We start from the raw sequence: 13,077 nt of genomic DNA, 5'->3' as shown, positions 1-13,077 counted from the left end.
GCAAGAGAGAAAATGGCAGGGAAATGCTTTGTAAGGACATTACAGCGTTATGGATGTGAATATTCAGCTTTATCTCTCTCACGTGCCCCCTCTCTTTTTCCCCCCCTCTTTCATTTCTGCATATTTTCTCTCTCTCTCTCTCTCTCTCTGTCCACCCTCCACTCACTTATCCCCGCTCGACTCCTGCCCGTTTTTTCAACTCGTCCCTCGCATGGCGCGCACTGATACAGCCGCCGTAACAATATGCCGCTATTTTCCGCACCCGGCCTCCTAACTCCCCGGCTCCTGACTCAGGCTGCCGATAAGCCGTGTCAGCAGCCGGTCGGGGGGGATACACACACACACCGTTATACCGGCTGGATTTTCCACGCCGCGCGTCGAGTCGAGACGCTCCGCTGTCACGCGGCGGCCTATCGCTGCACGCCGCTGAGGCTGCTCATTCACAGGTGGTACTCATTTCACCTGTAGGTTACTGCTCCGCTACGGGAGAGATGTTGTCAGAGGCTTTGCTTAATCTCGCTACCGGGTATTGACATTTGTATTGGAGCGAAAAATCCTGTTTTGGTCATCCTTGCTCCCTTCCTGGCTTTTGGGAGAGTGTTGCAGCAATTCTACCGGAGATGATGCACACCGAGCTACAAGGGCGACGGGGACAGTTCAGCCAAAACAGATTTTTCTTTGAACCTTTATTTGTCAAGGGAAAGCCAGCTGAGCGCCGTGCTGTTTTCCAGAAGCTCTCTGCTTCACGTTCATGCAGTTACACACATTCACACCTGAGAGCAGTGGGGGGGATCAAGTACCTCTAGGCGACCACCGGCCCCATTAGTTTCTCCTCCTGGGGAACCTGGGGACTCAGTCACTGTTACACATGCTTGATGGCTTCTTGCGAGTGTTTCTGTTGCTCAGTCTTCCCTGAAGTCTGATGGCCTCTGGTGTCTCTCTTTTCCAGGCTTCACCTACTCACAAAGACCAGGGCATATATACTGTACAATAATGGAGTTAATAGGATTCAAATGTCTTGTTGACCTAATCAAACTCCTCTTGATATATGCCATACAGTCTTTAAACTCAATAGGTAGACTTGTCTGTGGCTCCATTGGTTAAACCTGTTTTTAACCTGAAACCTAAGTGATGTTCAGCCTCTGTTGGGATTGTAAATGGTGGATTATATTAATCACATTCTGGAACAAGAATGTCTGCTGAACGATGGATAACTTTATTGAAAGAGAGGTAGAGTGGAGATACAGAGTCTGATCAATAGCAGTTTGATGTTCACATCCTCAGAACAGAAACAAGAAGTCAGCCTGGGAACTTTGATCCTTTTTCCCGGTGAAGTGACACTTCTGCGTGCAGGGACTCACAAACATCGACAAATTAATGACATGCATGAGCTCACACACACACACGCGCGCGCACACACATTTACACACAAAGACAGTGATAGATCCCGCATTACAAAGGGCTGAACCAGTCTCCGTCAATATTTCATGAACATCCTTCCTCTTTCAGTTCTCTCTCTTTTATTCTGAGATGTTCGGCGCTCTTCCTCCAAAAAAGGGTTTTCATTTCTGTCAGTCTCCTCCCAGAGAAATAGCTGGGGTAAGACGGAACAGGCGGAGAGCGAAAAGGAGTGGGGGGGGGAAGAAAGTGATCGCAAAGAAAGACACTTTGAGAAGTTTGGAGAAAGAGATGGGGGGGGGGGGGGGGGGTGATGTAGCAGCAGCTGTCTCAGGCTTCAGATACACACCTCACTTTTCACCCCCCGAACTATTTTTCCTCCCCCGTTTTGACGCACCTTTCACGTGCGCTCGCCGTGTTTTCCTGGGATCGCGCTTTGTGGAGTTTGGCCTCGGAAGAAGGAGAAGGCATCGCACTCCCGGGGAAAGACGGAAATCAAAGCCAAAAAAAGAGGGGGAGGTTGTCACGGAGGGGCGAAAGGGAGAAAAAGGTTCGTGAAATAGTGAGGCGAGAGAGGAGAGGAAGGGGAGAGAGCGATCACGGTGTCGGCATCCCTCTTGACTCCGTTTTATAATCGCCTCCCCCAACGATTTTCTGTCCTCGCACACAAGGGTGACGAAAGTTACCATTACAGTGTTACCAGCGTCCCTCTCTCAAACTAACTAATCCCTCTCTTTACCTCTTTCCTTGGTCCCTCCCATCCATCTCTCTGTCCCTTGTCTGTCCCTCCTCTCTTTCTCCAAGAGGGTTTGCCAAAGCGCCAGTAAAGAAGAATGTGTCAAAACGCCCCAATCCCACGTTTCTCTCCTTCGTCCCGCTCTCTTTTCTCACCTAAACCCATTCCACCGTTTCTAGTTTTGTAGCTCGCCTTTATCTTTATCCGTCTGTCTCTTCTTCCGACTCCGCCTGCTTCTTCCCTGTGTTCCAGTCCGGCCTTGCCCTTTTTCCGGGGAGTCTCGGTGACAGGCTTTAATGAGGGGACCCGACACGTTGTGGCTTGTGACTGAATGTCACCCCGTCTCACCTCCCAGGTTCATTTCAGCTACGTACGTCCCAAGTGGAGACGCCTCGGGGCTCGCCGGCGCGGGACTTGGCCTTTGTCAAAGCTCCAGCTGAACTTCAGGGCGCAGTAGGTTTCAATCAAGCAAGAGGCGCCTGCATGTGCTCATCCTCCGCAAGAACCCTCGTTGCTTTGATCTGAATTCCTTTCATGAGTATAATGGGGAGTTGTGAGGCCAGAATTTCACCAGGTTGCATCAACCAGAGAGGCTTGGTTGCATACTGTATAGAGTAAGCTGTATTCACCTTCAGTATTACTAGGGTTCCACTGACAGAGGGTTTTTGAAGGCTGATGTGGATTTTTTTGGGGGAGCTGAAGCTGCAAATAGCTCATACTGCGTGCCGATATTCGATATCTTTACATTTTACCATTTTCATATCCATATATTCCCAAAAATTCTGAGTATTCAGAGCTTCCCTCCTTAATTTTATTCTTGGCACGATGGAAAAGCCTCTGAAACAGCATTAAGGAGACTAATATTGATGATAGCAATAAAACATATTTGTGCTTACTTGTGTGGAATCCGATCAAAATACTGCATTAGAATCAGCTCAGGTTAAGGACAGCCCATAGACAACCAGTGTAGCATTGATCGACTCTGCAATAAATATGTAATCAAACAAACTACATCATATCCATCATATCAGAGGCCGACTGGCTGGTATCCAGTTTTTAATAAAAGGCCGGTACTGGCACAATATAACCATAAACCAATATGTATCAGTCTCAGCTCAGTATCAGGCCATGCACCGCCTCTCTATGCGAGATATAGATTGAGAGCGAGAGCAAGGAGAGCCAAGGCTGTGTGGTATCTCAGGAGAGAGAGAGAGAGCAGAGCAGAGATGGATGCAGAAGCACGTCCGGCACGAGTTATAGTAAACACAATGAATAATATCTATTCAGAGAGGCTCGTCCGTATCGATCGCTCGCTGCACCTCATCTCTTCCTAGTGAGGATTCGTCTCCCCACTCTCATGAAAGAAATACGAGCCGGAGTCAACTGGACGAGACGAAAGAGTCCAAACTTTCTCCGGCCGAACGCGTCAAACTTTGCTCTTTGGAATCTGCCCCCTCATCTCTCTCTCTTTCTCTCTCTGTCTCTTACATGCAAGTACAGACAGTGCACACACACACACGCTGTTTCTCTTTGTCTGTGTCTGCCCTCGGTTGTTTGTGTCCCGCTGTCCTGGTGTCTGGTGTCGGGTCATTAGTGAGCAGAATCGGAGTGAATCAGCAGAGTGATGGAGAGAGGCAGGAGAGGGCATAAGGCTTGCATATTGTTTTCCCTTCATTAGGCAACAAGAGAGGGACTTAAAGGGTGTGTGTGTGTGTGTGTGTGAGAGAGAGAGAGAGAGAGAGAGAGAGAGAGGCAGAAGGGAACCCATGAGAGCAGAACACTGAATACGTTTTGAGGTGTTGATGAGAGCTTGATCCTGCTGCCTCTCTGATGAAAGCATTGCTGTGTGTGTGTGTGTGTGTGTACGTGTGTGTGTGTGTGCTTGTGGCGTAGAGCAGGATTCTTTCAGAGTTTTGACAGAGCATATCTTTGTGTATCTTGCCTCTAATTGAATCCATCCCTCAGGGCGTCACCATTTGCTTATATGCTGACACCATGAAGGTGCGTGTGTGTGTGTGTGTGTGTATGTGTGTATGTTTCACACTGACGGCAAAACACTGCAAACACTCTTTTTTTGTCTGTTTAATTAAAGCCCACCAGCTGGAGAGACGCAGGAAGAGAATGAGGGAAGGAAAGGGAGAGTTATTGATTAAATTAGTCAGATTATTCATATTTAATATTTTGCCTTGTCGCCGTCCCTCTCCTATCCGTTCTCAATGAGCGATTTGTTTCAGTTAATAAATTCCCTTTACTGTGTTGTAAGACCTCCAATAAACAATACATTTCATCAGTCGGCAAGGCCCGGACAACACCAATAAAACCTGTCTGCTTTTTACACGTGGGCCCAAGGGCAGCGGAGCGGCTGCCAAGTTCACCGCCCTTTACTCATCCGCCTTTAAAACTACGCTTCCTCGCTATAGTCATTTATATATAAGAGACGGAATCTGATTTTCTTTCAGTTTCTAGGTCTATGTATCACATCGGCAGGGTTCCAATGTTAAATTTCATGACTATTCCATGACATTCCATAACTAAGTCGGAGCGCATCCATGACCTAAGAATCTGACTCCTTCCTGGTTTGTTAATGTTGTCTATCAGCTCCGAAAAGCTGTAAAGGGATAAACAATCGTGTGAAACAAGTTGTACAACATATTCCGGTATATTCCTGTATAGTGACGCATTTGTAAAATGCCTTGATATTCCCTGACTTCCCTGGAGAATCTATCAAATTCCCTGATTTTCCATGCCTGGAACACACCTCTCTAAATTCCATGATATTCCAGAAATTCCATGACGACTGGGAACCCTGCATTGGGCAAAATTACCAGAACTGTCTCTGGTTTGTCTGTCTGTCTCTCTCATCTCTCGTATGTCTGTTGGCTTGTTAGTCAATTGTTAGGCCATTAGTTAATTAACCAACCAGGTAATCAGCCAGGTCAGTCAGCCAATCATTCAGCCAGTCAGTCAGTCAGTCTTCCAGTTTGTCCGGCACTTGTCCCCATATGCCTCCGTCTATTGGTAATTACTGAGGGCGGTCTCACCAGGCCAGATGCCAGCCTCACTAATCGACACAGTGCAGACAGACAGACAGTTAATAGGCTTTCTACCATAGATCACTATGGTGCCTTCAGTGAAACACTGCCCATAGTAGCAGCAGACAACGATGATACTTCAGGATTTTCTTTGACAGTTCACAGTGATGAGGCTGAATGTCATTAGTCCCTTGCTCTTGGATTTGTTTCTGGCTCACGATTCCTTTTTCTTCTGCTTCTCCTAAATGCGTGATTTCTATTTTCCTCCTGTCATGAGAAATAGAGGCAGTAGTGGAATTTATAGAGGGTTCTGAATGCATTTTCAGCACAAACTTCACATTTTGCATTGCTAAATCCTGAAGTGACAAACTGTAAAAATCTTGACCTTGCTGGATGCAGCTGACTCCAGTCCACTGGTGATTTCAGAAATGTTCATTGTTCTGTGCAGATGCAGTCATTGTTGGGGGGTAATACCAGTCCTGTGCGGATAGGGCTAAAGCCTGCTGTCCCAGAGCTTGGAGGAAAGATTCATCAGTGAACAGAGAAAGAGCAAAATGCGGTCGATAACTTGTGGGCTTTGACTCTGCTCTGAACAGTGCGAGTGCCTTGCGGCTCGTGTTTAAAAAGCATGAATATGTATGCCGCTATATAACTTCCTTGTTTAAGTGGAATGCCAATAAGGCGTCACAGGCATTTCATATCTCCATGCTCTGTGAGTTTTTTGTTTCCTGCTTGATGATGATGCGCTTCCTCTCTCCCGTACCGACCGTGCTTTTTAATTGCGTCCCTTCGGACACGCTTACGGTGCTTTTTGTGCGTTCTCCGGTGTGTTGCGTTATCCTGTGCATACAAGACGCCTAGATCGTTACCCGACTGATGCTGCTGTGTTTCCTTGTGGTCGCATATTCAAATTCCCCCAGCGGCCTGTCTGTTATTCAGGACTCCTGTTGAGCGTATTGTCACTACCGCTGAATATCAGCATTCAGCGCTAAAGCTGTACCCCACAACAGGTCAGTTTGTACTGCACGTGCTGGACTGCTGTCACCTGCAGTCACAAACAAGAGGGAGTGCAGCATCAGTGAGAACAATTTGAAAGGTTTGTTTCCAAAATGCTATGTGTGTTTTAGAGAGAGAAAAAAAGTTAATTCAATATCTTTCAAATGTGCGTGACCCACTCTATGAAAGTGTTTTTTCATAGTCATTTTGACTTAAGTTACCTACTATCCATAAAAAAATCTATTAGTTTTGCTATGACTCATCTTGTTTATACTGTTGTTTTTTTTTTTAAATGTTGAATATTTTAATTAAATCTCTTCATTTGGAAAAAGGGGGATTTGCTGGGGAAAGGCGTGGATGTTCTAATTCACAATAGCAACTATAAAATGTGAAATGTGAACTGCATCACTTATTATTTATATCACTTATCAGTTCAGAACAACATTAATTTATACTCTCATATAACTTACATCAGTTTGATACCACTTGCTCTGCTGTATACTTTGAATTCACCTCATAAAGATTTATATCAGCCTAAAAAGGTGGATAAAGTCCGTGGGTAGTCTGTGGGTAGACTTGAGTTTTGCTGTGTTTACCCTCCACTGTATCTCTTCTATGGCTTCCAGAGAATTGTTCATGTTCCCAAATATTGACTGGGCTGCCATTGGCAATAGGGATAACAACATGTGGAGTTTCAGATTGATTGGTATGCCGCTCTGAAGCCGAGGGCAGCGCTGGCTCGTTTGATCAGCATAAAAGGGGAAAGTTGAAAGCTCCGGGTTTCGGTGTTGTTGTTCAGCCGCGGGCAGACGGTGTTTGTGATGGCCGCGGGGCCGCGCTGACCCAGCTGCATTATGGGTCATTGCGATGAATGAGCAAGCGGTGGCTAATGCGATGAAAGACGGACAGGTCGTTTGTCCTCACAGCCGGCACACACACACACATACACAGATGAAAAACACTGTCTCCCTTTTAACACACTTCTCACACACATACACACACACACTTGGATGACAAACAGTCTAGTCCTTTTAACATCGTTAACCAGGCTGGACTCAAGATGCAATAGCAATCTGTAATAAGTGTGAATGTGTGTATGCAGCACATGCGTCTCTGTGTCACTGTGTGTGTGTGTGCATTTATTGAAGCAGCCTAATCTGTGTTTATAGATAAACTGTTTAGTCTCATCATTGATCGGTGTCACATTGCCCGGCTGGCGTTTAGCCTAACCACATTCGGAATGCCCGGTCCGACGCTGCGGTCAATAAAATGCATGCGGCGTGCATCAAGATGTCGTCGCGTCCGCTAACTCACGAGGCCGGACGCCTCCCCCTCCTCTCAGTCGGCCCGCCGGCCTCTCAGCGTCTGCTCCGATCGTCTTTACGCCTCACACAAGCTCTTTAAAGTCCCCCCATAAAGCGCCCTCGCCAACGGTTTGAACATTTTCCAAAAAACAAATCTTCGGTTAACAGGGTGAAGTGGGAAGAACAGGCACAGGTGGGCTCCCCCCCCCCCCCCCCCCCCCCCGAACGCATTTTTTTGATGGCAAATCGGACCGGAGGAGATAATCGTGCATCACTTTGCCAGAGGAGCTTAGAAATTTGAATGGGATAATGAGGTCACTGGAGAAGGCCTGGAGAAACGCATATTTGTGCAACGTGGCTGGTTGTTTCCGCAGGCTTCTACCTCTCCCCTCCATCTCAAACTCTGCCAGCTCAAATGGCATCCACTCTTCTTTTGCATACATTACTGTGTTATTGATATTGCCGCCCGTAATCTGTGTTTTGCTGCTTGTTATCTACCTGAGTGTGTCATATTCCTTAACTCTTGTCCCTCACGTGGTTCGAGCGAGCGTCCATGCTGGTGATCCTGCTGAACTGCGTGACCCTGGGCATGTTTCATCCCTGTGAGGACATCGACTGCGACTCCGAGAGGTGCAAGATCCTGCAGGTAAGACCCCCTTTTTGGATATCATGGATCCAGTGTTTCCCTATTTATTCCTTGATGTGATCTTCTTTTAATCAGGGAGATCAATTGAGAACAAAATTGTTGTTTACAGTATGGGACGAGCAAAAGGGGGAGAGGATATGTATTGAAAGAAACAAGAGAAACCATAGAGATAAATCACAGAATCCTATACTTTCTTTGATCTTTATTTAATCAGGCAAGCATGCCTTTCAAGGGGAAAGGCCTTTTGCTTGTGTGCTGAAATAAAAGGCACATTAGAGAGACATGACAGCCAGACACATATACATAAAACCATAGCAGGTAAGGGCAACAAAAAGCAGAGCAATGGTTGGAAAACAGCAGACATTACTTACAGCGAGGCGAAACCACTACGGTTTGGATGGCAGATCACAAGACAGCGCCGGCAATGTACAAACATAGGCAAATAACAAAGAAGGGCAGAGCAGAGAGACACTTAAAAACACAGTGTTGGAGATAGTGGTGAAATTTGCACAGAAGAACGCCTTTGATCGTGTCTCAGAGGGAGGGAGTGAAACAACATTTCCCAGCATACCTGGCCTTTGCGGCTCGCTCCACTTCCATTACCTCAAATGGGAGCAAATCACAGCGTTGTGTGTAGGCATTTCTATTCATTTATGTCTCTCCCCCAGCCTAACAAATTCAAGATAGAGGCGCATTGTTGTAAAGCATCCCCTTTTAAGCAGAGGACGAGAAACTCATTCTTTTCTGGGCCGCGCGAGGGGAAACGAGGAGAGCGAGGTGCAGCAGAATAGATCTGTGTTATCTGGCATTGTTCAACTCGGTGCAGCGGCGGGATAATGCGCTTGCAAAGTGGTTCCAAATAGATCGGATCAGAACAAAGTCTTCTTATTTTCTCGTCCACTGGCTCGGTAAAACTGAGGAGTTTCATTCCAAAATGAGATATCCATCATTTAAAAAAAAACAGAGACCGACCTAGAACATGATTGCCGGCCTAAAAGTAAATCACTAAAGAGTATTATTGAAGATATCAGGTAACAAAAGACACATTTCTGAGGATGCAATCATACCTCAACAAGTTTCTTTCAAAATGGATACATACACCCATCATCATTTTCTTTTACAAAACCTAAACCTTGTCTTTGTATGTGATTGTATCCTCATCCAGTATGCATATATATGCATATATATATACTGAAGGCACAAAACTCTTTTCATGAAGTACACTAATGAGGTGAATCCAGGTAAAAGTCATTATCCCTTATTGATTTCCCTTATTAAATCTAGGCCAATCACAAAGGCGGAGATGCAAGGAAAGAGAAGCAGACGAGTAAGAGGATTTTTAAGCTTTGAGACAGTTGAGATGTGGATTGTGAAAAAGGGGCTGCAACCCAGTATAAGGAAGAAGTGCCTGATATTTTCGGCATTCAGTGTATATTAGACTAGTTAAAAGGGAGGGAGAGAAGAAGAGAAAAAGAAAGAGTAGAAGAAAGAAGGGGAGAGGAGAGGCAAACCATAGCAAAGAGAAGAGAGCGCTATAGAAAAAGGTGTTAAAAATCACACGAAAGGTGAGGTAAGATGAAAAGGAGAGAGGAGAGGTTGGAAGAGGAGGAGAGAGGGTTGGGAGAGGAGAGAGGGAAGCCGGCGGGGGAGAGAGCGGAGGAGCGGCGCTCGGAGGCTGCTGTTGCTAGGGCAGGCTGCGCCCCGGCGTCTCCCCGCATCGCTCCACTCCGCTCAAGGATATGAGATCTGATTTAATTCAGTGCTTCTCCTCTCCGCGGCGCAGATGAATGTACAGCCTAGAGGTTAAATGCACTTTCATCAATTCCGCTCTCTCCCTCCCTCCCTCCTGGTCTCTCCATCACTCCCTCTCCCCACCGCCGTCTCTCCATCTACGTCTTGAGAGATCTTAAAGACGCACAGCCCACGCACTCGTTTGCACACACACACACACACACACACACTTGCACCCTATCCTGTGCTTTCTTTGATTTGTCTCACACCTTCAAGAACATACTCTCACACCCTTTTTGCTTGCTATCCACACGCGCTCCTTCTCTCACATGTGTGTATTTCTCTTCTCTCTCTCTCTCTCTCTCTCTCTCTCTCTCCCCTTGTTGTTTTCTTACTTCTCCTACCTTGTCATCGCTCCATCTCAGTGAGTGCTCTAGCTGACTTTAAAACTGCACTAGGCAATATTGCACGTTGGCCGTTCCAAATGGCAGTGAGTGTTAACTTTTTGAAATTTGAGGACTCTTAAAGGAATACACCAACTTCTTGGCAGATTGACCTGTTGGTTCCAATGAAGTGATGAGAACATAGACACCATAATCATGGTATGTAATCATCCATGTGTCCCCGGTGGATTGTGCTCACTGGTGCTCCACGCTAACACTTTAACATACACTTTGTTGAGTGAGAGTAGGCAACTAGCATGTGACATACTGTTTTAATGGGAGACTGGTTACAGCAAGAAATCACTGCACTGTGGATGAATACGTGGATGCTCATCTGAAATAGCTCCAAAAATAAACCTGGCTGCATCAGCTTTATGGGGTCAATGATATTTCATTTTTAAAATGAATGAGTCAACAGGCCATATAACAAAAACTTTTTATTACTAATGGTGAGTCTTCTTACTTTGGATGATACTAGTCACCTACTATACCTATATCCCTGGTATATATGAGCATATATACCAGGGACACATGGATGAATTTTGTATTGGATTTTTGTGTTGGGCCAATCTCCTAAAAACCTCATGTATTCCTTTACGTTTCGATTCCTGACGTCCTGGGACATCTGTAGGCCGATAACACAAGTGTATTTTTACATCAAAACCTTTCCTAGTGCGGCGTTAAAGCAACCCTGCCCCCCCTGCCCGCCCAGCGTGTCTGTCTGGAATCTTTAGGACCGCGCTCCTCGATCAGGCCTGCGCTGTTTAACCTAGCCCTGTTAGCATCAGGGCTAATGAGGGAGTTTAATCAGGCCACTCCATGGCAAGGAAGCTCTCCTCCACTGACGCCGGCTAAATGAGCTCTCATCTCCTGACACAGCTAATGGCTACAGTAATGATCACATGCCCTTGTGTGACCGGAGGACAGGGCGAAAGACGGCCCCCGCTGTATGAGTGTGCATGTTATTGAACATTTGTTTTAATATCACTGGAAAGCCACTTTTAATTATTTTTTTTTTCAACTTTATCTCCTCATGTCCAGATAATATCAAGCGGATTAATTAGCTATGAGGTTATTCTTTGATCATTTTTTATATACCAAATTCATCTAAATGACATCAGAGGTGTTCTGAATGTAATTAGAGTTAACCAGTGTCATTCTAGTTTAGGAGCGTCAATTCATTCAACCCCCTATGGCAAAGTCCCTGCATTTGCCATTCACCAAACTATCAGCTTAGAGGGAACATTGGTCCTGAATGCTGTCCTGTTATGATTTTTGTAGTTTCCAAATACATTTCTGGTGATTTTCTTGCTTGTTCTTTGCTCCCTGTTATAATGATAAAAACTGCAAGACCAAATTTAGACTCACTTAAGCTAAGTGGCACAATTTGCCACCGCGATCTCTTATTTGTCAGCCATGTTCTTCTGTTAACACCACACTTTCTAACCTCACTGAGTGGTTTTGAGCAAATCTGGATAAGATTTTTTGCTCAAATTAGGACTGTAACTAAATTCTAACCCTTCCTTACCATATGTTTGTAATACTAAATAGTAGAAAATACTGACTATTGTATATTGTATGTAGTTATTCAGTATATCTCACTCTTGTAACACTTTATCTCAACTGATAAATAAGCCAGGAAAGATTAAAGACAAGACGACTAGACTAGAATGACTAGAAAAGAGCAAGTCAGCGAAAGAATGAAAAAATAAAGGGTAGGATAAGTGAAGATTGAGCCGATGGAGTAGCTACAGAGAAATGTCAACCTCTCAGTAGCAGTTCTGATGTTAAGGATAGTCTCTCTTTCCCCTCCAGGAGAGAGATTTCAGTGGAATGCGTTCTGCCTCTGAATGCTACAGCACACACTTAACCTCCCCCCACCTCCACCCCCTCCCCCCCAGCTACAGTACAAGACGATTTCTGCGGAGAGCTAATGAAATCATTGGCAATACAATAGGAACACTGGGTTACAGAAGAAACAGAGAGAGAGAGAGAGAGAGGGATAGAGAGAGAGAGAGGGAGAGACGCGTTGGGAGTTCTGTTGGCAGGCAGAGGAAGCAGTAGATTTAGATTCCCTACTGAGATGGAGCTAGTGACATTTGTCTAGAGCCAGAGTGCTGCTGTTGTAGGGAACTGGTCTAGGAGCTTCCAGGCTTGAGTGGAAAACAAACACACACACACACACACACACACACACACACACATACGCTGATTCACTCCCCCTTCAGCCTGGCACATGTCTGGAGGATGAAGACAACACAGATTTTGGTTTGTCTCAGGGTGTATAATGCATGTGTGTGAGTGTGTGTGTGTGTGTGTGTGTGCCATCACCCCGGCAGCTATGAATGGCCCTGATTGAGCTGAAAAGTCTCTCACAATATTATCTCCCTCCACCTGTGAGGGAGAGGATCTCGACTGAATGGCACATAACAGTTACCCCGCTGTATTGTCCTCGCCACATGAGGCATACACCGCCTTCATCGGTGTGTATGGGTGTCTGTCCGTGTGTGTGTAGGTATGTGTGTGTGTGTGCATGTGATGAAAGCATCTGACCCCAGTGATAATAGCATTCAGACTTATGACAGGCGGAATTAGCATACATAGTGGCTGAGATTTATTTTGGGGAGAAGGCTGCAAGGAACTGTTTCCACAGAATTGATGGCACCTTTTGTTTCAGCCATAAAAGGCAAAAAAAAAATAAAAAATCATCCCTATCTCTTAAGATGCCCTTTACTTAAAATGGGGGGATGAACACAGCAGTCATGCGGGGCAAAGGATAGGCTTCTCTTTA

At 45.7% G+C, this 13,077-nt stretch overlaps 1 protein-coding gene across 1 annotated transcript in view; it reads left to right on the top strand.

The window, feature by feature from the left end:
* cacna1g (calcium channel, voltage-dependent, T type, alpha 1G subunit) overlaps positions 1–13,077 on the top strand; it is a 196,913-nt gene that overhangs the window by 61,620 nt on the left and 122,216 nt on the right. The window contains exon 2 of the mRNA XM_071907895.2: positions 8,001–8,112. Within this exon, the coding sequence (XP_071763996.2) occupies positions 8,001–8,112 (112 nt within the window). The remainder of the gene's footprint in view (positions 1–8,000; positions 8,113–13,077) is intronic.

This window comes from Centroberyx gerrardi, chromosome 20 (genome assembly GCF_048128805.1).
Source record: "Centroberyx gerrardi isolate f3 chromosome 20, fCenGer3.hap1.cur.20231027, whole genome shotgun sequence".
Classification (NCBI taxonomy): Eukaryota; Metazoa; Chordata; class Actinopteri; order Beryciformes; family Berycidae; genus Centroberyx; species Centroberyx gerrardi.
This window is presented reverse-complemented; position numbering and strand designations above follow the sequence as displayed.